The 25,827-nt window shown below is 39.7% G+C and overlaps 1 protein-coding gene across 1 annotated transcript in view; it reads right to left on the bottom strand.

Moving 5' to 3' along the window:
* The window catches only part of USP43 (ubiquitin specific peptidase 43), a 120,305-nt gene that overhangs the window by 46,915 nt on the left and 47,563 nt on the right, over nt 1-25,827 (bottom strand). The window contains exons 4-6 of the mRNA XM_034408103.3: nt 11,381-11,473; nt 6,226-6,361; nt 5,972-6,116 (exon numbers count right to left, since the gene is read on the bottom strand). Coding sequence (XP_034263994.2) covers nt 5,972-6,116; nt 6,226-6,361; nt 11,381-11,473 — 374 coding nt within the window. The remainder of the gene's footprint in view (nt 1-5,971; nt 6,117-6,225; nt 6,362-11,380; nt 11,474-25,827) is intronic.

Here is a 25,827-nt window from a genome sequence, read left to right on the forward strand (position 1 = left end):
ATTATACAGGTATTCTGTGTAGGAATTCAGCAACATGTTTAACACTAATGGTTTCATTAAGATTAGGTTGGGTAAGAAATAAATGTAAACTTACTTTTAATTGTTAAGGTTTAATCTACTGTATATACTGTGTAATACTTCTTCAGCTTTGCAACTACTCATTGCGTGTTTGTTGAGGCAAAGTGAGGGGCAAACTTGAAACAAATTTTGGCAGCATTCCCAGTTTGCATAATTCTAATCATTTTTTATAGTATGCAATCGTCCTGTACGTTGCTTGTGTCCCCAGGAGAAAAGTGCTTGATCCACAGTTTGAGGATTCATGTTTTAAACATTAAAATCTTAAGAAAGGAGTCATCTAAAAAGGTAAGTAGGGATTTTTTTCCCCTCAACTTTAAAGTGCAAGCCACATCACAGAATGTTATTTTCCAACAGAAAATAACAAAAATACAAGGTGAGGACATTATAGTTAAAGAGCTTAAGACTCTTTCTTAGAAAGAAAGAATCTTAAGAAAGATCTGAGTTATCGCAATGTTATCTGGAGGGGCAAAAAACTGGAGAAGCATGCAAAACATGTTTATTGTTTTTAATATCATGCTGTCTTCACCTTGGAATTGGGCATTCATTCATAATTTGTCAGTCAAAAATACTGTGTAATGCAGGTTAATTAGGAGAAAAAGATCTGCTAGACTGAAATACTTTCACTAATAAAGCATGGATTGATATTTTCTATGGCAAAAAAGCTTACAAATTTGCATATACAATACACATAAGATGATTTTGATATTATTACAAAGTATTAGCTCATTTGTTCAGCAGTATATAGTCATAAGGAACAGATGAAAACCCAGGGAGGGATGATAAAGGCAGTCAGCAAACTACCGCAACTATACAGTATATATTTAAAGAAATAGAGATGGAAGAAGTATCACACTCAGTATGTCACAATTCTCCAATAGTAAAGATCTAAAAAAGAGAGGAAAGATAGCAACTGAACAAGTTCTTTGATAGTCTAGGACTACCTCAGAATCAGTGGTGTGTTGCCCCCGGTTTGGACCGGTTCGCAAGAACTGGTAGTAAAACCGGCGGGAGGCCCCACCTATCACCCCGGATGCCGTCATCGGCGAGCTGCACATGCGTGATCCCATTGCGAACTGGTAGTAAAGGTAAGTGCGTCCTCCTGGATGCATGGCTGTCTTTAGAAGAGCATATGACGGCCGTGGCCAGGGGGGCTTTTTATCAGGTCCACCTGATACACCAGTTGCATCCCTTTCTGGATCGGGACTCCCTACCCACGGTCACTCAGGCACTCATCACTTACCGCCTGAACTACTGTAATGCTCTCTACATGGGGCTCCCTTGGGGTGCACCCGGAGGCTCCAGTTGGTCCAGAATGCGGCTGCGCGGGGGATTATGGGAGCTCCCATGTGACACCTCTCCTGTGCTTCCGGTGGTCTTCCAGGTGCGCTTCAAGGTGTTGGTGACCACCTTTAAAGCGCTCCATGGCTTAGGGCCAGGGTATCTATGAGACCGCCTTCTGCCGTCAATAGCCTCCCACCGGCCAGTTTGCTCGCACAGAGAGGGCCTCTTCAGGGTGCCATTGGCCAGACAATGTTGGCTGGCGATCCCGAGGGGGAGAGCCTTCTCTGTGGTGGCACCTGCCCTCTGGAATGACCTACCCCCAGAGATACGCACGATACCAAACCTCCGGACTTTTCGGCGGGCCCTGAAAACACATCTATTTCATCTAGCCGGGCTGCCTTGATCCCATCCTTTTAGTTTTAATTTGAAATTGGTTTTAACTGGGTTGTTTTAAATTGAGGGCCGAAATTATTTAATCTCGTTTTTTAAATTTTATATGTTATGTTTTATCTCGGCTGTTCACCGCCCTGAGTCCTGTTGGAGAAGGGCGGTATAAAATCAAATTAAATAAATAAATAAATAAATAAATAAATAAATAAATAAATAAATAAATAAATAAATAAATAAATAAATAAATAAATAAATAAATAAATAAATAAATAAATAAATAAATAAATAAATAAATAAATAAATAAATAAATAAATAAATAAATAAATAAAACCCACTCCTGCTCAGAATGTATGTGTGGGATTGACTGGTTAAAATACTTTGATATCAAAATCTCTCTTTATATGAGATACTATGGATTGATTGATTGACTGATATGCCACCAAAACCATATAACTCATGGTGGCTTACACCAATAAAAAAAATTAAAAACATTTAAAATGTTAATAAACAATATGACACCCACTGGGCAATTTCAACTTTCAAATGCCCTGCAGAGCAGAATAGTTTTGTCCTGGATGCTTTTCAGGAAAGTTCTAGAGGTGCCATCAAAGTGACCTCTTATGGGACATTATTTCACAAAGTGGAAGCCACCCACACAAAACACTGGCCTACCTTTATGGAAGAGACTATTACCAGACATAGGTTTCTAGGCCCTGAACTTGAACTATTATTTTGTGTTTTATTTTATTAGTTCATGTTTTCTCCAGAGTCGCCTCACGGCAAGATGGGTGACAATTTTTTTTAAATACATAATAAAGTTTTAATAGCTTTCGGAGAAAGGAGGACCTCTTAAAAACTGCCAAAAAAGTGAAACAAAAAATCAACTTGGGCAAAAGCAATAGAAAAAGGAGCAGGAAAAACATGAATTCCTGTTTTTCTTGGTTTTAGAATTCAGTTTTGTACAACCTCCTTAAAGGAAAGGTACTTGTAGACTGAGAAAGGGTGATGATGAGAGAAAGCAATTCTTCGCTGATGAATACTTTATTTGTACAATTTTCCACAGAAGTAGCTGTTCAGTTTATTAGATCATATAACAGCTTCTCTTTGTAGATATACAGAATACAGAATAACAGAGTTGGAGGTCTTCTAGTCCAACCCCCTGCTTAGGCAGGAAACCCTATACTATTTCAGACAAATGGTTATCCAATATCTTCTTAAAAACTTCCAGTGTTGGAACATTTACAACTTCTGGAGGCAAGTAGTTCCACTGATTAATTGTTTTAACTGTCAGGAAATTTCTCCTTAGTTCTAAGTTGCTTCTCTCGATTAGTTTCCACCCATTGCTTCTTGTCCTGCCCTCAGGTGCTTTGAAGAATAGCTTGACACCCTCTTCTTTGTGGCAGCCTCTGAGATATTGGAACACTGCTATCATGTCACCCCAGTCCTTCTTTTCATTAAACTAGACATATCCAGTTCCTGCAGCCGTTCTTCATATGTTTTAGCCTCCAGTCCCCTAATCATCTTTATTGCTCTTCTCTGCACTCTTTCTACCATGGTGACCAAAACTGGATGCTGTATTCCAAGTGTGGACTTACCAAGGCATTATAAAGTGGTATTAACACTTCATGGGATCTTGATTCTATCCCTCTGTTTATGCAGCCTAGAATTGTGTTGGCTTTTTTGGCAGTTGCTGCACACTGCTGGCTCATATTTAAATGGTTGTCCACTAGGACTCCAAGATCCCTCTCACAGTTACTACTATTGAGCAAAATACCACATATATTGTACCTGTGCATTTTGTTTGCCTAAATGTAGAACCTTACTTTTTTCATCATTGAATTTCATTTTGTTAGATAGCACCCAATGTTCAAGTCTTTCAAGATCCTTCTGTATCTTAAGCCTATCTTCCGGAGTGTTGGCTATTCCTGCTAGCTTGGTGTCGTCTGCATGAGTTCCCCATCTATCCCCTCGTCCAAATCATTGATGAAGATGTTGAAGAGTACTGGGCCTAAAACAGAGCCTTGGGGTACCCCACTGCATACTTCCCTCCATGTAGATGAAGTTCCACTGAGGACTACACGTTGAGTGCAGTTGGTCAGCCAGTTACGAATCCATCTGGTGGTAAACCCACATTTTTCTATTTTATCTAGTAGTAAGTTGTGGTCTAATTTATCAAATGCCTTATTGAAGTCCAAGTACATTTTTTTTTCTGCTTTAATTTATATGCCGCCCTTCTCCGGAGACTCAGGGCGGCTTACAATGCGTTAAGCAATAGCCTTCATACTTTTGTATATTTATACAAAGTCAGCTTATTGCCCCCACAATCTGGGTCTTCATTTCACCTACCTTTGAAAGGATGGAAGGCTGAGTCAACCTTGAGCCTGGTGAAATTTGAACTTGCAGTAATTGCAAGCAGCAGATGTTAATAACAGTGCTTTAGTCCACTGTACTACAGGCTCTTAGTATCGACAGCATTCTTCTGGTACTCTAATTTTGTCACTTTGTCAAAGAATGCAATAAGATTAGTCTGGCATGATCTGTTTTTGACAAACCCATGTTGGCTTTTGGTTATTACTTTGTGTTATTGTGTTATTACTAGGAGTTCGCTGATTTGTTGCTTGATTATTTTTTCCAGAATCTTCCCTGGTATTGAAGTCAGGCTGATAGGTCTGTAGTTTCATGGATCTATTTTTTTCCCCTTTTTTGAAGATGGGAACTACATCAGCTCTTTTCCAGTCCTCTGGCAGTTCCCCGGTGCTCCAGGATCTTTGAAAGATATAGTTCAGTGGTTCTGAGATCTCGTCTGCCAATTCCTTTAGAACCTTGGGGTGTAATCCATCTGGTCCTGGTGATTTGAACTCATCCAGGTGCTCACTTACCATTTTCTTCCCTATTTTAACTTGTGTTCCTAATCTGGTTTTTGTGGTGGAGTGCTTTTTCCCTTTATGTAAAGATAATTGCAAAAAACAAGTTAAGTAGTTCTGCTTTCTCCCTGTTGCTTGTCACCTTCTTGCCACTTTCTCCCAGCAATGGAGCAATTGTTTCCTTGACTTTTTTCTTGTTTTTAACATGTTGGAAGAAGCTTTTTTTGTTATTTTTTACTTTTATCACAAGTCTTTGTTCATTGTGAGCCTTAGATTTCCTCATTTCATCTTTGCAGGCTCGGGCTATTTGCTGAAATTCTGCCTTAGTTATGTGCCCCTCTTTCCACTTTTTATACTTGTCCTTTTTGTCTTTCAATTTGCAGTTATAACTTTTTTTATATCTTGCAGTTATAACTTTCTTCAGAATCCACTCCATTTCTTGTATAGCGCTAACAGTAAATTAGGCAATTGCCAGAATAAAATAAACACACACACACACAAATACAGAGGGCAATAAAGCTGACCAAGGGGGGAGAAAAAAACCCTTTTTTCCTAATAGCCTCATGATGCAATCACTAGTGTACAAATCTTAATAAGAAGTTGTTAAAGTGACAGAACTGTAATGACCCTAAAGCCCACTTAACCAGTGATTATCTGACAGGACTATTACTAATCTATGCTAGCCAGGCAGTACAAGAGGAGTGTAAAGGATAGATCTAGCCTTCAGTTAAATTTATTGTTCTGGTTCTGATCTCATCAAGACAGTTAAATATTTTCACTTTACAACCATTTCACGAGCAACAGAGTTGCCAGTCTCAACTGTCGTTGGTAAATGAGGCCTACCTAAATAGTGCTATCTGCATTTTAGAAGTTATATTATTATTTCTTTTCTGGCTCAGGCAGACTATGGCAAAGGTGAGCATTGCTTATGATCTACAATGCGCATTAAGAAAGCACAATCTCATAATTTGACCTTAGCATGTATTAATTAATTAATTAATAATTAATTATTTGTCGGTATAGTTGTAGACCAAGGATACAAAACCATGGCCTAAGGGGAAACAGGTAGCTTATGAAAGTGATCTATATGACCTACCAATGCTCTTATCCAATCCCATTCATCAATTAATCAGTTTACAGAAAAAAACTAGTATGTGTTGAATATGTGCTCCTGCCAAAAAAAGGAGGCTGAAAAAGCTGCATTTTCATTACCAACAACCATCATAATTTATCAAAACAGGGTTTAGGTATCTGGTAAGAGCCTTGACTTTCCACTGTTGTAGATAAAAAGAAGTTATTAATTTGCAAAATAATGGAAGTGTATTGTATTTTTTTTAACCACCAGAGTAAGATGTACCTGAGATTCGGGAGGAGCTACCCCTTCTAAAAGGGAGTGGGGCCTGGAAAGCGTAAATGTTGTCCCCTTCTGCAATGGAGTTCAGATCCTCATCATCCGAGAAGGAGCACTGGAACCCTGACTGGTTTAATTCAACCAGGATTACCTGCAAAAAGACCAGTTAAGGATATCAACCTCCAAAAAAGCGATGTTCAAATCACAGGGTATAGTGTTCTCACAGAGCAACAGAGCATAGAGAAAATTGTCTGGCTAACCTGATCAGGCGAAATCTTGCCCTCCTCAGCCACCATTTCCCTCAACTTTGACACAGTGCTGAAGAGAGGCACAGCTAGGCCTACACGCACAAATCGCTGACTTTTGGACTGGAAGACAAGAGTGACATTCAAAGGCCTGGAAGAAAAGGGAACACAAGGGAATTTAGAATTGAGGAATGCTAAGAATGCCCCCGATTCACAGTTAACTCAAATCCAGTCTGCCTGTCCGTCCGTCCGTCCGTCTGTTCATTCATTTGTTTGTTCACTCATTTATCCTCTGTCTTAACTTGGCCACATAATTCGTTTAGTTATATGTTATTGCTTATGAACAAAGAAATGAATTGGATCGTTTCCTAATTTTTTTATCACCTATTTTGAGCATGGAGATTTGGAGCACATGTATTGTAAACATACGACCGGAGGACCAGGGATGAACAGATTGGTAAAAAACATCTCCAATTTGAGCCCTGCTCCTTTCAAAGCCCTAAGAAATGACACCTTCTGCATCTTTAAGAATGTATCTGTCACCGTGGATATTAAAAATTACTCATTAAAAATAATGTGTGGTATAGCCTTTGAATTGTGTAGGAGCAATCTGAAATACACAACTACAGTACATCCACAGTAGCATAATATGCAGAATGATTCCTAGATTGCTGGAAAGAGCTACATTACAGCACTCTGTCCCATTACTGACCCTCTGTCCTCTGCCCACCCATTCAAATATGTTATGGCTACAACACTCAAAATTCCCAAACAACTTGCCTTTTATGTTCAGTTCAACGCCCATAAGATATAAAGTTTGTACTGAAAAGAAATGCAAAGAGTTGAATTTGAAGCCTCACCCTGAAGGCTCATAAGAGGGAGGCAAAAATGGGAAAGCAAGCAAGCATTCTGGAAGAAACCAAGGAGTCCTCTCTCATGTTCCTATAGTTAATTAGGATGCAAAGCTAGAGAACAGGTGCTGCTTCAAGGCATCTGTCAATTCTAGCAGAGGCCTAAGAAAACTAATGCTTACTTAAGGTCTAAAACATGGAAGGGGGATGTAATTTCTTCTACTTAATGTGTGCTATGATTTACTGTATCTTTTCCTGACAGGAGCAGAACATGGATGTGACCCCGTGTTGGTTGCCACAGTGAAGAATTTCTCCTAAAACTTCTACATGGCAGCATTCAGTGAGTGCTTTCCTATGTCTTCTTTAAATGTTTTGCTTGAAAAGGAAGTCTATGACGCTTTTTTCTTTAATTTCAAACCAAGGGGTGGAGAAACCAATTTGGATCAGCATAATAGATAAGAAGGGCACCTTTGACTCTTCCCTCCTTCATAGTGATCTTTAGCAATAGATCATTTTTTAATAATATTTTTTATTAAAAGTTGAAAGAATTAAAAAGCGAATATGAATTAAGAACAGTATGAAAAAGTAAAAAGAATCTGCTGAAGACTGCTTCTTGTGAGGAGCTGTTGCTATGGAGTGCATGTGGGCAATACAAAGGTCTCTCTTTGCTGGAGAGGAATTCCAAGAAGCTGGCCCATTCATTGGCTCCTCATTCCCCCATGGTTGTTGGCCCTACTCTCAGCGGAGCCATCTTCAGTTTGCCATTGTTTCCCCAGAAGTCTCCACATTCACTGCAGAATCAATCTTCAGCAAAAGACTCAGTGAAACTTCAAGTGGTCAGCCTGATCACAGGTTGACAGCAGGTACTAAATAGCACTAAGTTGCACAACTATATTTCTCACATCAGTTAAAATGAGTCATGGAAGCTCAGTGGCTGGCGAGGTGGGCAAATCACTTTCTCTTGAACCAGTTTACCTCACAGGATTGTTACTAGAGGTAACAATCAGATAAGGGTGCACTCTGAATGCTCTGAATTCCTGAAGGAAAAGTGAGATGTAAAGTTAACAAATACAAAAATAAATGACATTATCATTAAAGATAGAGATTTGCTCTCTTATATTAGGTCAAAGAAGGTCTCCTGAACATTATCCACTGCATATTCCACAGAGTTATGCTCCAAGAAGCAACAACAGAGCCAGGACAAAAAGCAAATTTAGTTCATTTAATTGGTATTTAAATAAATTACATTAAGTATAATTGATAATGTTACTTAGCAAGTATATATTCCTTTTTCTTCTTCTGCCATATAAAAATATTATTTAGTAACAATTTCTAAAGTTTGTTTGGAGCAACATGTTGGGTTTATAGGAGACCTCAGACTATGTTCCTCTCTTTTAGATCTAAGCCTTGAGATCTAGATCAATATTAATTTCTAATATTCAAGTGCAAACATAAACTCCCTTTTTACAAGCCTGTAGTCCCTATTCAAATACTTTGGCCACCTAATGAGAATGAAGGACTCACTGGAGAAGAGCCTAATGCTGGGAATGATTGAGGACAAAAGAAGAAGGGGACGACAGAGAATGGGGTGGCTGGATGGAGTCATTGAAGCAGTAGGCATGAGCTTAAATGGACTCCAGAGGATGGTAGAGGACAGGAAGGCCTGGATGTTGTCCATGGGGTCGCAATGGGTCAGACACGACTTCGCGACTAACAACAACAAGTCCCTATTCGAGGTAGAGTCAGGGAAACTGAATGGAACTGAGCATTTACTGGCTGGGTGCCCTTCCTGACATCATACGGAATTCACAGCAGATATTTTTTCTTTGTGTTTTTTCTTTGTGCCCTAGGAGAGAAACATCTGCTGCTAGTTAGGATTGAACTCTCAACCTTCCAAGTGGGAGGTGGCATCTACACCACTAGGCCTCCACATCACTCATTCAAGTGCAGATTTATTGTGCCAATTTCACTATAGGGAGCTATCCTGGAAACATTTACAAATTCTAAACATATCTAACCATTTAGAAGTACAACTCACAGGAGTTTCAAAGATTCATATCCATAAAACTGGAGTTTGGAGAAAGCACTTTAAGAGATGTGAAAAGAAGTATGGAGATTTTCTTCTTCTTTTTCTCCTCATTGATAAAGGATTCAGGTGGCTGAATCCCCACAATGGAGACAGACTCATTGTTTAGCCTCTTTGCTGCCAAGCCCAGGCAAGCATAAATAAAGCCAAGAATCTGGAGGGAGTTCTAAGGATTTATTGACTGGAAAGAGAGAGCAGAAAGCAGGTATAAAGGAGAGAGAGGGACACACTGAATCTCCCCAAGCTGTTTAGAAATAGACATTAAACAGACTCCATTTGGGAAAGAATACATTCCAACTACGTAGGCAATTCTTTTTTTTTTTTTATCAATTCCAAGGGGAACAAAAATCCTATGAATCTTAAAAGCTAAGGAATTAATTCTAGCGTAAGCTTCTATAAAAATGATTTTGCTACATCAGATATCTGAAATCCTACCAACGTGCTTCTAAATTCAGAAAAAGTCAGGTAGCATATTTTGGGACTACAGTAAGCATTTTATTTAAGGCATGAGCTTTCATGAGCTGGTTATCATAAAATTAATAGGATTCTGTTCCTCCATTGTCTATGAGCTCCTGGTGGCTTTTTTCTCATTTCCTCAGAACATACATCAAGTACAGTCAGAACCCTGGAACGCTTGAGAACAATGTGATGACTTGAAATGCCATAACATTAGAGAGAAGATGGGAACAATATATAAAAGATACATTTAATCTACAGTTCAGGTTCCATTTCTCAATGTAAGGTTCTGTTTTGATAACGCTATGAACATACTGAAGACAGATTTATTTCCAAAGAAACATGTACAGGGTAGAGCTGTCAGACATATGCAGCCCAATCCATTACATATTTATTCATGTTCAGCTCTCAAGAGGTTGAGCACACTTCATCTTTGGAATTCAGATTTGTAATGAGCCCTTCTTGTCCAACTAACACCATTATAAAACTAAAATGTTTCTATAACCCTGTACCTTGGGAATTCAAACTAAAAAGAGGTAGGGATTTAACCTATATTTTTTGTAGGATCTGGGAATTCTAAAAACCATGCTTGTAATGCTGTCATCTTCTCATTTCCCCGCTTTCTGACTTCCCTAGAGCTCATGCATACTTGGCTGTACCCTCAATGGGGAGGGGGGGTTTGCTAGTTTCAGGGCCTTGGCTCCCTGCTGTGCATAACCAGCTGCCAAAAAAGTAGCAATTTCCAGCCTATGGCCCTTTTCTGACAGTATTTCATTCAGCTTGTGATGCTGAAAAAAAACAAGACAGTTCTAGTCCTCCTGTAAGAAATAAGAGGGCAGAAAAAAGAGAAAATACTTCAGAATACTGCCTAGCGTCCCAAAACATGTTTCTTCTTGCAGGAACAGAACAAAAATACAGTTATAAAAACTTAATTCCTAATGGGAGATTGTAATAAATTCTGGTCTGGCTATATAGAAAAATCGGTCAGTTCAATAGACTTTGGGAACTTTCAGAACAGGAATGGTGAATTTTGGTGTCCTTCAGATGTTGCTGTTCTATAGATCTTGGAGGGCAAGGACAATAAATTTTGTTATTATTCACCTAAATAATATTTAGGCTGGTGATTCTCAGCCTTTTCTTCACCACGAACCCCCTTTAAATATGTTCTGTGGCCACAGACCATGTCCACTGACCCACAACACTTAACACAAGGTTTAAATCATAACATTTCTTCAAGCCTTCATGGATCTCCTGGGATGACATTGTAGCCCCCAGGGCTCTGTGGACCACAGGTTGAGAACCGCTGATTTAGGCAACAAACTGTACCAAGGCAGTTTGCACATGAAATGTGGATTTGTAATGAAAGTGGACTTTTAGTAAGATAGAAAGAGAAGAAAGCTTACATTACAAATGTCTAAGTGTGGAACTTTAATTTTAAACAAAGCAATGGAAATTCTGAAATTTACTTGTGGATGCAGACATACTGAAAATAGAAAGATGGGAATGTCTGCCTTTATCAGATTACTGCACAAGTACTATGCATTAAAATTTGAAATATTTAAAATGCATATCTCAAAAGAAAATTTGTCTGGAAATCTACATTTTGAGAATAGTGATTCTTAAAATATGACTTTAAAAAGAAAGAATAACACACTGATTAGTAAGAGAGATGATAAAATATGTAAATGAATGCATGCAATATTAAGGGAAGGGGAATTTGTACTGTACATTCTAGTGAGAACGCAGGAGTGGAAATATGACCTGTCACCAAACATACCTGGTTTGACGCAAGGGGATAGGCAATGAGATACATAGAAAAGGATCAAAAGTATTGCTCTGTTTCCGGCAATGAGGGCAAGTCAATGAAGATCTAGAGGGGAAAAAAAAAAGAGAATTTCTTCATCAATAGAGAAATTGACCTCAAATTTAGCAATGCCAGTTTTTAAAAAGTTGGCTTCTAATTTATTTTAGAGTATGAAGTTTTCTTCAACCTTTGGGCTAAAAAGAAAACTACAGATTGCTAAAGACCTGAGAGTACATCTCCTGTCAAACATGCAAATTGATATTTCTATGAAAATTAGTAGCACTTTGATGAGACCTGCCTTGTATATTATGTAATATACAAATCAGTAGCACTTTGATGAGACCCGCCTTGTATATATTACATTGTGCCTTGTATAATATATGCAACATTGACGTCTTTCTGTCAGGTAAGATCTAGATAAATGAAGGGTCTCTCTCAACTTCTGAAGGGTCTGGTTCTGTTTATTAGACTCCACATGGCAAAATTATTACAATAAATACCATTTTCTTACCAACTCCAGGATCATTTGGCAACAGGTTTCTCCATAGTATTTTAGTTAACTTCTTTCTGTCCGAATTGGTGGTTCATATTTTTACATCTATGCCTACAATGTATTTAAGGCTTTTATTAATTAGTAATCCCGCCCGCCCCCCCCCCCCACACACACACAGACATAGCTTGGTCAGGGGCAAGGGGATTATATACTAATTTATTCATACACTGAAAAACAGATCTCATAGCTTGCACCTTTAAAAACTAAATCACAAATCTGCTTGCCAACATTATATTGATTCTTCACACCAAGAGGAAGGGAGGGAGGAAGGACGGACTTCATAATGTTAAGAGAGTTCATGGACTTTTTCTTTGACATATAATCTTCATTGGCTAAATTTCAGGTTTTGTTTCTAGCATAAAAAGCAGGGAGAAAAGGTTATAAGTGAAGTATATATTCAGCTGGATATGTTTGACTTAGCCCATACTCTGAAATTCACTGTTTGCCTGCTACACTAATAATGGTATGGACATCCTTTTTTGGCCCAAATATTCTATATGCTTTTAACACCTGCTTAGGATCACAGAGAGTAGCTGATAACATCATGATGTCGAGATGGAGAAATGTCTGGCTCATTCTCTCCTCCCACCCACCCACCCACCCCCTTTTTTTTTTTTTTGAAAGAGGAGGTTTAAAGTAAAGTGACTGCCTTAAGCTGTCAGGTTGTCACCCATTCTGCCTTTTTAAATCACTTCAAAGCAAGTAAAATGGCAAAATTGGAAGCCAAAAGAATAAAAAAAAGTCTTCAATGCATAAAGCATATATTTTAGGCATTAACCACCTCCCATTCCAAAAAATGGAATTGAATATGGATTGAATTTGGTGGAAGGACCTAGAAGTGACACCCTAACCTAATCCTAACCCTAACCCTAACCCTAACCAGGAAGCCCCATGTCAGAAGGAGGCATTTCCAGTTAAGATGGCCAAATGGTCATCTTACAAACTGCCCCATTTGGTATTCCTCTAACATTTATTTTATTTACACCCATCAGACTCTGAGACAAATGCAATCAACAATATGAATAAATACAATAATACACCCATACTATAACATTCAAATTTATAAAAACAATATTATGCAATAATTAACTAATAACATATTTTCCTTATGTAATGTGAGTGCTATTCTGATTTCTAATGGGAAACCAGAAACATGTGGAAGAATGAGGTGGTACCCGCAAACCTTAGCTCCTCTCACAATGCTTTGTGTCTGATCAAAGCATTTTCTGGATATGTAGCAGAAATAAAGCCTTGGTTTCAAGGGAGGAAAAAATAAAATATCTGAAATCTAATTCTGCATAGAGACCCTTCTTAGCTTTAAATCCAGGTGAAGAGAGTGGCAGATTTCTGTTTCATCCAAATAAGGGCACATTTCAACCATCTTTCCTTTTCATTCCATTAGTCACCTCTCACTTCCATTCCTAGTAATACCTCACAACTATTTCAACTCAGAAAAGACCCTAAGAAATCATCACATCTGCGCTATTCCTTGGTTAAGTTACATCACGAATTTGCACATTTTCACCTTAGCTTAAAATAGTACAGTAATCTTTTCTTTCCTGAGTTTTGTTAAACCAACACTCAGACTTTTACCATCTGCTTCTTTCAAAATCGTGTGGAATATTAAATGACAATCTTTGAAACTTAAACAATTAAGACATCCACCCTCAGTCCCCTTCTTGCAAATGGATTGACAAATTGGGAGAACATGCACAGATCTCTGTGCACCTACATTTTCAAAAATTCTCATGTACCGTATTTTTTGTCCTATAAAACGCTCCGGACCATAAGACGCACGTAGCTTTTGGGGAGGAAAACAAAAAAAAATAAATCTCTGCCTCTGCCTTCCAGCATCCATCGGTATTCATCTGGCTAGCGGCCTTGCAGCAAACAGCCTGGTCAGCTTCAGCACGTTATTGCAGCCTGATTTAGCACGAGCAGCTGATTGGTGGTTGGATTAGCCTCCCAGAATACTGCTCAGTACCAGGTGTTCCAGGCTTTAGGGATCGCTGCTGCCTATCGCCGCCTCCGCACGTCCCGTTTTCTGCCTCTGTGCGTCCATTTTTGATCTCCACGTGCCCCATTTTCAGCCTCTGCACATCCCGTTTTTGGCCCGTTCCAGGTGACAGGGATCCCCACCACCTGGAATGGGCCAAAAACAGGACGCGCAGAGGCCATAAACATAAGAGTAGGTGAGGCTTCGGCATTGTTCACTCTATAAGACTCAGAGACATTTCCAGCTACTTTTTGGGGGGGGAGGGATGCGTCTTATAGACCGAAAAATATGGTAATTAACAATTCTAGTCAAAGGAATTTAAAAAGCCTAAATGGAATGAGAATAGCTCCAATAATCAAATTAATGAAAACTGAACTGGCTAAAGTAAACTTCAAATCTGTCAATCATGCAACACAATAAATGTTTTTTAATTTATAGGGATATGTGTTACTTTACAAAATATATTCAAGTTCTGCCAGGAAGAGATAGCCAATTTTTTTTTAAAAAGGGGGGGTAGGCTGAAAAGGGGAAAAGGGGAAGAAAGGAAGATGGAGAGAAACAACTAACTTCAAAATTATTAGCAAATTATGAATATCTCCAAGGTAAGAAGGATTCAATTTCAGCTTTCCTACCATAGCAAAGAGAGCAACCTTCCCAACCTTTTAAAAAGCATCTGAAATTAAATTTATTCTCAGAGCCATAGGTACAGCTAATCAACTGAAAGGTCTTAATAAGATGACATCATTGGAAGTATTAGTTGCTTAGCAGGTTACATGAGAAATGAAACCTGCTTCCTGATATGAAAATAAAAACATTTCCAAAAAGACAAAGAGAGGAAACTGTGCCAGGTGGGGAAAAGAAACACACAGGGTTGAATCTATTCCAGAAAAGGGAAGAATGACTGCACTATAACTATACAAAGCTATACAAAGCTAGACCTGACCCTAACTCTAGCCACCATTCCATACATCAGAAAGCAAGGTATTTACCCCCTTCTTCAGAAATAGTGGGGCCTGCACAAATACGTAAATGTCCTTGTGAAAAGGTCACTACGTATAGATAATACAATTCTGGTTATCTTTGCAGCTGGTTTGCTATAACAGTTCTACTATAACATTCTATTACTACCCAATTAAAGTTATAGGACAGTACTGAAATACATCAATTCACCAATCAAAGGGGTTATACAATTTTAACTAGACTAATCAGGGTACTAAATCAAGAGCAGCAGTGGTGACATCCAGAGGGAGCATTTTACAGCTTAGTTATCTCTTTTATTGACAGAAATCACTATTTATTTATGCAAAGTGATCTTAGAAATTGCGAAAACTGTTCATGTCTTCTTCTTGAGAACCTTTAGCCAGAGTTAAGAAAGGGACAAAGCAAAATTGGGCGTGCCAAAATAGAAAAAGGAAGAAAAATATATGAAAATAATAACTTCCAACTTTCTTTGGTGTAGATACAAATATAAATACATTAATTGTTTGCTCTAAAATTAGCCATAATACACAGTCCTTTTATAATTATAATCAGTATTGTATTTCATCTTCTGTTGAAAATTAAGTTTTTCTTCATCTGCTCTTTAAACAAGAATCTTAAAAGACCCCCATATTGTGCATCAATCTTGAATAAAAAGTATTAAGGCAAGTATAAAACACTTGTGTTTTAGATCCGTACTATTCCTGGTTTGTGAAAACTTCTTGAGAGGTGACATGCGGGTGGATTCTGGTGGTGATTAATGCTTTCTTTCAGGAGAGGGGAGTGCCACAGTATTTTAAGGAGGCTGTGGTCCCTCTCTTCTTAAGAAGCCATTGCTGCATTCCACTCTGTTGGATAATTTTCGACCTGTCTCCAATCTTCCCTTTTCAGGGAAGGTCATTGAGGTGGTTGCATGGCAGCTCCAAAGGTTTCTGGATGAAATAGATTATCTAGACTCTTATCAGTCAGGATTCAGGCCTGGATCTGGGATGGAAATGGCATTGGTTGTGCTTTTTTATGATCTCTGGTGGGAGCGGAATGGGAGTAGTTCATCTATCCTTGCTTCTACTTGACCTCTCAGCGGCCTTTGATACAGTCAACCATGGTATCTTTCTGGAGAGGTTTCAGGGGTTGGGAGAGGGGAGCTCTGTGTTATTCTGATTCAATTCCTTCCTCTATGGCTGTTCTCAATCAGTGTTGATAGGAAGTGAGAGATCCACCCCATTGTCCACTGCTTTGCGGGTCACACAGGGCTCAGTACTCTCTCCACTTCAGTTTAACATCTACATGAAGCCGCTGGGTGAGATCATCCATCACCATGGACTGAGGTATCATCAATATACTGATGATACTTAGCTGTATGGCTCGGACCATGGTAAGTTAAGCCATGGCATGATCTCTCTCATAGTGTTTGGAGGCTGTTAAGGGCTAGATGGGGAACAACAATCTGAAACTGAACCCTGGCAAGATCAAGTTTGGGGCTTGGAGTCTTTGGTTCAAGGAAAACTGCCACCTTTGGTCTTGGATGGGGTGGCACTGCCCCAAACAGACTCAGTCTGTAATCTGGGGGTTCTCCTGGACTTCAAACTCCTGCTTGAAGAACAAGCGGGAGTAGTGGCCAGGAGGGCCTCTGTGCAACTGCGGGTTGTGCACCAGTTACACCCTTTCCTAGACCAACAATCCCTATGGGGTGAAGTGCCATCTGTACGCTGAGGTCGACCCCGAGGCCCCTTATATGTGGGGTGCCACAAGGATCGGTCCTCTCGCCCCTTTTGTTCAACATTTATGTAAAGCCGCTGGGTGAGATCATCCGTGGTTTCAGGGTGGAGTACCACCAGTACGCTGACGACACCCAGCTGTACATCTCCACCCCAATGATGCCCTTGATGTGATGTCTCGCTGCCTGGAGGCTGTGCGGGTCTGGATGGGGAGGAACAGGCTCAGACTCAACCCCTCCAAGACCGAGTGGCTGTGGCTTCCGGCGCCCCTATATAATCAGCAGGTGCCATCGCTGACTATTAGGGGTGAATCTTTGCCCCCCACGGAGAGGGCTCACAATCTGGGTGTCCTCCTGGACGCGCGGCTGTCTTTAGAAGAGCATATGACGGCCGTGGCCAGGGGGGCCTTTTATCAGGTTCGCCTGATTCGCCAGTTGCAGCCCTTTCTGGATCGGGACGCCCTGCGCACGGTCACTCATGCCCTTGTTACTTCCCGGTTGGACTATTGTAATGCTCTCTACATGGGGCTCCCCTTGAAGAGCACTCGGAGGCTCCAACTGGTCCAAAATGCGGCCGCGCGGGTGGTTATGGGCGCAACCCATTGTGCCCATGTGACACCCCTCCTGCGCGAGCTGCACTGGCTCCCAGTGGTCTTCCGGGTGCGATTCAAGGTGTTGGTTACCACCTTTAAAGCGCTCCATGGCATAGGACCCGGGTACCTCCGAGACCGTCTTCTGCCACCAATAGCCTCCCACCAACCAGTTCGCTCCCACAGAGAGGGTCTCCTCCGGGTGCCATCGGCCAAGTTATGTCGGCTGGCGACACCCAGGGGGAGGGCCTTCTCTGTGGGAGCCCCAGCCCTGTGGAACGAACTGCCCCCAGAAATTCATAAGATCTCCGACCTCCGGGTGTTTTGCTGCGCACTGAAGACCCTGTTGTTCTGCCAGGCCGGACTATCAACACAAGTTTTAAATTGGGGTATTTAAATTTTTTGGGGTTTTAAATCTGAGCCAATTTATTTAATTATTTTAAATTTTATATTGCTGTTTTGTCTGTGTTTTTAAATAGGCTGTACACCGCCCTGAGTCCTTCGGGAGAAGGGCGGTATAGAAATAAAATTATTATTATTATTATTATTATTATTATTATTATTATTATTATTATTATTATTATTATTATTATTATTATTATTATTATTATTATTACTCACAGTCAGTCACTCACACCTTAGTTATCTCCCATCTTAACAGTAGCCCACACAGTTTTGTGTAGACCCATGCATCACTTTTCCTGCGGGAACTGCATTGCTGCCAATTTGCTTCCAGGTGCAATTCAAGGCACTGGTCATCATCTTTAAAGCCCTTCATGTCTTGGGATTGGGTTATCTGAGGGATTGTCTCTTGCCAGTTTCATCTACCTGACTCACTAGGATGGGAAGGTAAGGAATGCTGTGCATCCTGATCCCTAAAGAGGTACACCTGGGAGGACCAAGAAGCGCCTTCCCTGTAGTGGCTCCCTCCCTTTGGAATATCATTTCTGCAAAAATTAGACTGGCCCCTACTTCGATACTCTTTTGTAAGGCCCTGAAGACTTGGTTATGCCAACAGATCTGGAAAACCCAGAATGTGATGGATCCCATCAAGTGGCTCATTTGACTGTGTGTTGTCGCGAGAGGGGTGCAGTGGTATTGTTTTTTTACATTTATTTTTTTAGATTGGGTTTTTACTGTTTGTAAACCTCCCAGAGTCTCTATGAGTAAGTGGGCAGCCATATAAAATGGATGAATGGATGGATGGATGGACGGACAGATGGATAATAGACAGACAGACTACTCCATCCAATCTACAGATGGAAAGTCCCCTAGACCAGGACCCACAAATACCCATCATGACTTGATCATTTCAGAATTCACCTTGAGTCTGTTCCCTCCCAATCTACTCACTAGGTTTCTAGATACTAGGGCAGGGTATTGACAGCCTCACATTCTACAGATCTCCCTATGGCTGCCTAGTTCCCTTGTGGCCTCTTCTGCAGCTGGATCCACTGGCTGCTGCTTTGTCCAGGTACCACAGCACACTGCCCTACAGGTCTCTCTAGTCTCCCTATTCCCCTCTACAAATGTTGGGCTAGCTAGCTGGTACCCACAGGCTGCCTTCTCCCAATGCTCCACTCTCCAGTTTTTCTCCTGTTGCAGTCTCCCAATGCTTTACTCTCCTTTGGCATCATACCAACTGCTACTGGCTCCTGTTCTCACAGGCTCTCTTGCTTCACTTTGCCTGTTTTCAGCACAATATGAACAGGCCTTCAGCACCTTCAAGAAGTTTCCTGCATGTCAGTAAGAACCACACAGCCTATTTGCTGACCAAAAATAAAAGCCAAACAGCTAAAAAAAAAAAACCCCACAAGTAATAAAAACTCAAGATAAAAACACTAATTCCAACCAACATCAAGCATTTCATGATCTGACCAACTTTTAGATATCATGATGAAACAAAGTTTCAGGAACTATGCGAGAAGCACTACAGATCCCTCTATAAGAATGATGGGATCAGAAAGAATAGAACCAACTATTTTGGCACATTTTTCCTTACAGCTGGGAGAGATAATTAAATGGACAGTTTTCACCTTTCAGGGCCTTGCACTCCTTGTCCATCCACCTTTTTTTAAAAAAAAAAAATCTTTTGTTTAATTTACATTTATTGAAAATTCTACATAAAATAAAAGGCAAATCTTAAAAAAAAGGTAATCAAGAAAGAAGGAAGAAATGCAAGAACAAAGAAAGAATCCTTTTGCTACAATTTGGCTACTTTCCCACTAAACTACTGTATGCCAATAACATTTCAGTCCCTGGGGAAACTCTGAGGGATAGGAATGTGAGAGTTCTGACTTGCAGAGACCTTGTACTCTTTCCACCTTTATTTTATAATTTTTGACATGAAATTGGTCATTCTGTTGCCTAATTTGGCAATGCAATCTTACAGTGCTTTCAACAGTGCTGCCTGCAACCTGCACATTAGAGATTGCCCATTTTCCCCTAAGTGTAGATGGGAAAATGAAGATGATTAAGAAAATGTATAATGTGATGCAAAGCAGATCTAAATCTGTCTCCCACAATAGTAGAATTCACTGCCATTGATTGGCACTAAATTCAAGACAGATAAAAGAAAGTATTTCTTTATACAGCGTGTAATTTACTTTTGTTACGTTATAGAGCAACAATAGCCATGATTCTAGATAAGCGCATCCCAAACCTAGGAAGATTACCTCAAATTATATAAAAGTGGTTTTTCTTTGGGTAATGACCCACAATCCTTATTTAAAAAAGGATTTTCTGGTACATAGTAAAAAAGGACTTTCTGATAAATGGTTTGGGGTTATTAAGAAACAAGTTTGGGAAGCACGGTTCTTGGATGGTTCTCAAAATGTATTCAATACATTCATGGAAAAGGGGGTCAGACTACCAAAGATTATTTTCATGATATCCAAATCGATGTTCAGAGAGACAGTATGTCACTGAGTAACACCTGGGTTTATGGATTTCCTCAGATGTACAATATCTTTCTGATCATTCTAAGAAATAGTTTGCTGGACTACGAAGTACCTAGATTTGGTCCAGTGGATCTTTTAATAGATAAATATGAAAACAGAAGAGTAGGCATTGAGAGTACATGGTGATTTTTCCTTTAAGGCTACTGAAAAGAAGTCCTGATTAAATGTCCCACAGCCACTTCCCTTTCCCAATACTATACCATGTTGTAAAGAAATTCTCTAGTAAAGCATATCATGAATATTAAGTAGCCAGTTCACCTCCTGTGCTGTTGCTTTTCTCACATCCTAAATTAAAATCTAACCAAAGCCTCAGCCTTGTTTTCCTTTGTTGTGCATCAGAGCCAGTAATCTGTGAGCGAAGCAGCATTACACATTAATAGATTGTTTGCATAAAGGCAGGCTTTGATGCCCAGATTACAAGTTGGCTGACTGAAAATGGAGGCAGCCTTTTTAATAAGTATTAATGAGAAAGGAATTAATTAGGGAGCTGGAAAGATCTGGCATGCCTAGCATGTCCCTTCTAACCAGTCTGGTGGGAAAGGAGCCTTAAGGGGCACCCAAGGTCAGCTGATCTGTTAAGAGTTTCTATGGCAAGGGGAGACCAAAAACTTTTGTTGGGAAAAAGATGGAGACACTATTGAAGTCTTATATGCAAAGTACAATGACCATACAGAGGCACTGTGAGTGAACAAATCAGGAACAGAATAGGAACTGTTAAGATGGTTTAAGTTACAAAATGAAACAAAATAAGAAATTCCACAAAAAAACAGAGGTGCTTCTTAGCTGGTGCAGAATTATACCATTTAATTAGCAAGGGTCCAATATTTCATTTAAAGAAAAATACAAATTCCATAAGGAAAAAAAAATAAAGTACAACATTGCTGCAATATAAGCAAAAGGAGGGCATCTGATGATCCTCTGCTAATTTTACAGGTTTTCTGCAACCAATCATTGACCACCACACACACCCTCCCCCAAGAGAGCCAGTTTGGCCTAGTAGTTAAGGAACCAGGCTAGAAAATGGGAGACTGTGAGTTCTAGTTCCTCTTTAGGCATGAAAGCCAGCATAGTGACTTTGGGCTAGTCACTCTCTCTCAGCCCAACTTACCTCATAGGGTTGTTGTGGTGATGGGGAAAACAGGACTGTACTGGATATGTTCACTGCCTTGAGTTATTTGTGAAAATACAGGTGGGATATAATATAATAAATAAGAGAAGAAATGAAGCAGCATAAAGAACGAAAGATCTTGACACTGCCAAGTTTGGGTTCAAACTTACCACCTGTTGTACTGTGACAGATTGTCAAGAATGTGCAGTAGAAGATTTCCTCCACTAGCAGAGAACTGAATTAGATGATTTGGGAGTTCCTTTCAAAATTTACAATGTTACAACCCAGTGAGAATTCATTAATCATAGCCCGTATAACTTTCAAACCTATTGTTGCTCTGAAACATAGGTGACCTGGTGCTCTCCAGAGCACTCCAATTCCATTTGATCTCAGTCAGTATTGTGATTGATTCCAAATTTGTGACAAGGATAGTGGGAGATTTTAGTCCAAAACAGTACCAAGTTCTCAGTTTGCTGAATTTTATTTGCTAGTGAGTGTCATTTCAAAACATACACCACTATTATGAAGCAGTGATTGCCCTGCTAAAGCAATGCACTTTTGTCCGTCTTTTGTGTGGCTCTAGGTTTCATGCTACCACATGCCACAGATCCCCTCAAATGATTCCGATTCAATAATCAAGTGGCAAAGCTCATTTGCCACCTCAGTTCATTTCGATTTACTTCCCAAAAATATGTTTTTGTTCTACGAATATAAGAAAGAGAGCCTGTGATATGGAGAAAGGTGTTTTTTTTTTTTTTTTGCAAGCTCTTCACATTGAACACAAAGTTGTCAATAAGGGGGATATTTGCAGAAAAAAAATGTAAATTCCCAGTATCTACTCAAGCAAATGTTTGTGGTTGCATTCCTACGGCATAGATACGAACCACATCAGCCGCCCTTTCAAACAGTACAATGGGTTGCCATGGAGATGGCTGCAATGTCACAGCAGACCGAAGCAATGTACGTCTGTGGCTTGAGAAAGAAGGCTGGAGATTGGGAGGTTCATCTGTTTTCCCATAAAGGAGGGTTAATTGGAATTCTCTGCTTGGGAGGCACAATTGCTACAGGGGATGGTTCCCAGTATGGTATAGGCCTAGAGACAGTTTTGCTGAACTGATTGCATTTTAAGTGACCTATTATTAATAATTAGGGAAATGTCCGTCATTACGATAAGCTGCGTGGGAAGGAAGGAAGGGATTGATTGTCTCTGGTGACTGCAAAAGGTTTGGCCTACCACTGTGAGTATGGCAGAGACATTTTGTCTTTATAGCAACACATAGTTCGCTAATTCTGCCGACTGCTTAGCAGTTCGATCCTGACCGGTTCAAGGTTGACTCAGGCTTCCATCCTTCCAAGGTCAATAAAATGAGGACCCAGATTGTTGGGAGTAATATGCTGACATTTGTAAACCAATCAGAGAGGGTTCTAAAGCTCTGTGAAGTGGTATATAAGTCTAAGTCTATTGCTAATATGTACAAATACAGGGATATACAGTATTTTTGCCACTGAGGTGTGCGTTTTTTAAAGTGCATGTGTTTTCTTTCTCAAATCACTCTTTTAAGATAATACATCCCATACAATGGATAACGTGTGCTGCAAGAGAAACTTTTAAGTTTTTTTGTAGCACACATTATGTCCTTTTAAGTTTTTATAAGATATGGCTATCTTGTTTTCACTGCAGCAGCCTTACCCAACTATCATTCTTGAAGCCACTCCCTTATATTAGATTGCACATAGGAATAATTCTATGTTTTATTTTTTAAAATAAGCAGGTATATCCAAGACAAAGAATACTATTTATTTATTTGTTTTTATCCCACCCTTATTATTTTTATAAATAACTTATGGCTAAAAGAGAAGAGTATTTAGTCGGTAGTCCTCCACTGCAGTCAATCAAAAGTGTAGGCTAGACTAGTATTTTTCAACTTTAAAAAAGTGTGGACTTCAACTTCCAGAATTGCTCAACCCACATGCTAAACAGAAGAATAACATTTCAGCAAGATCATCCCTCAGGAGTAACTGGCTAATCCTGACTGAGTCTCTCAATACTTGACTATAGCACATCCTTCTAGTCACAGCTGGTTGCGTGATCATTCAACTGCATGCCATTAGACTTGTGTTAAATGTATGACTTATTAAGTAAGTTCTTCTATTTACTTGCAGCTTCTTGAATAACAACCTGGATGTGATAAAACAGTAACAAATGGTTATTGTTTCAAGCCCAATACATTTTTATTCACTAAACTGTATAGATCAGATTTAAAATGTGATAAGGATCCCATACTGGACAGTATCCAAAACAGATGGTCTGCAGATGCAAAGAAGGATGGCTTATCCATTAACCTATACAAACAAACTACCATGACAAACAGAATAGAACAGCTGGAGTGGCAGACTTTGCCCAAGAAAAAAATAGACTAATGTTTTAAATGATATTCATAACTGCTCATAACAGTTCACATCATTTACACTCAGGGGAATTATTGATAACTTTGTTATGTTTATATTGTGCTTATATTTCAGGAGTTCAAGGTGATGTACACAGTGCTCCCTCCTACTACTTTTCACAGTCTTGTAAAGTGGACTAAGAAAGAGTGATAGGCCCAGAGGCCCAGTGAGCCTCCTTGGTGGAAGGCAGGCTTACACCTAGGTTCCTAGTGCCAGTCCAAATTGATCTGAACTCACCATCTAATGTGAAATATTGAGAATTTCTCATATATCTGTTTCACTTACTGTACTTCTCACAGTGCCTACACAGCTCACTCCTCTAAAGTCAAGTTGCATTCCACATGCAATGGGATCAATTTAACTATGCAGTTTTAACTTCATGTCAATCCTGAAGCTGACCTGACTGGAGCCATATTGGAGCTTCACTGTTGCCACACCAGAGTTGAGGGAGAGGGGATTAGAGATACAGGGGTTTATGTAGCCAAAACAAAATACTTTTTTTTTGAGAATCAAGGACATTCTGAACCATGGAAGGAGGAGTGAGGTCATCAGATGACCAGACAGCATCTTGATTGGACTATGTGACTGATTGTTTGGGGTTGTGGGAAAACTTTCTCTTTTAACTAGGTGAAAACTGTGGAAACCTTTAGAGTCGGTTTTCACCAGATATGTACCAATATGATATTTCCAATAAAGCTATTCTTTGAGGAATCTACCTGCCTTGGAGTTTTGCTTGCTATGTATCTATTACTTGGAACCCTGACACTAGGGTTCCAAGTAATAGATCCATAGGCTAGGGTTCCTAGCATTTCCAAAACCCATATCCTACATATTTTTCATTTTAAGTCACCTCTTCCCCAAATTAAAAGCTTTTATTCACTTCTGAAAAGATTCTTCTCATTCGCAGCAGGGCTATTCTGCTTATCTGTATCATTCAGGGTAGCATCTAAGCTAGCTCTAAGTGCTTCCCTGAAGGCAAGGATGCATTATGAACCATCCAGGTTTTTTTAGGCACCCAAGTCTTCTAGTGTCAGAACAGTAGAACGTTGCTTGCAACATATTTAGCTTTCAAGAATGGACTGAACTATTTCACAACAGACTTTTAGTTAATGTAAGACGAAGAAGGATGTGCTTTTACAGCTAGAGTGGGAGACCTATTTATTCATTTTCCCCAGTGAAAAGAACCCACAGATCATCTTCTGAATTAAATGTAAAAGGAAAGACTCATGAGAAGAGGAGGCAAATTTAATCTAGGAAAACCTCTATACATTTGACACAGTGCAAGTTTAGAAAGCCAGTATTGTTGCCCAGTTCAGTAAGTGTGACTCTGCCTTTACATTTGTTTCTACTTTTGTATCTATCAGACCCTTTTTAAGGAAGAAAAATTACTCTTCCTCTTTCACCTACCTTTTAATGACTAGAACAAAAACCCAGGATCCTGACTGTATACTGTTCCCCTTTTGCCATTCTTGTTTCTCTAAAGGGCAGGACCAAGGTTCACCTGGTTCAGAACACCCAGCTACAGAGGACAGGAGATAACAATGGAAAGGTCTGGCAATCAGCAGCCTTTAAAGCATAATATAGAAGAACATCCTCATGAAGGGGACTTTCTCAGTTCCTAATGATTTCACCCCACTGCTAGACCAGCAGAGTCAACAGCAGGAACCATACACTAATGGCAGCATTTGTTTGAGGTCTCATTCAAAAGGAGACAGCAATTTCCTTCTTTTCTCCAACATCCACTAACTATAAGAAAAATGTCAAGAGCTACAATATGCTCAAGATTGTGCTAATGCTTTGACTACACAAAGTGAGACAGAACTGAATCACATGCTATTCATTCTGTATTTCCTATCACAGGTCCTTCTCTCTCTCACTCAGGTAAGTTATGAAAGAAACATGGAACCATTTCCCCAACAGGTGGTACCCAACTTGGTGTCTTCCAGATGTCCTGAAATCTTATATCCAAGAATCCTAACTATATGTGTTCCGAGAGGTATAGTAAAAACATAATCAGAGACTAGGTTAGAGAAGACTGGGACAGTTGGATGCTGATCTTTTACAAAATGA

Source organism: Pantherophis guttatus, chromosome 2 (assembly GCF_059756535.1).
Source record: "Pantherophis guttatus breed Tessera chromosome 2, ASM5975653v1, whole genome shotgun sequence".
Taxonomy (NCBI): domain Eukaryota; kingdom Metazoa; phylum Chordata; class Lepidosauria; order Squamata; family Colubridae; genus Pantherophis; species Pantherophis guttatus.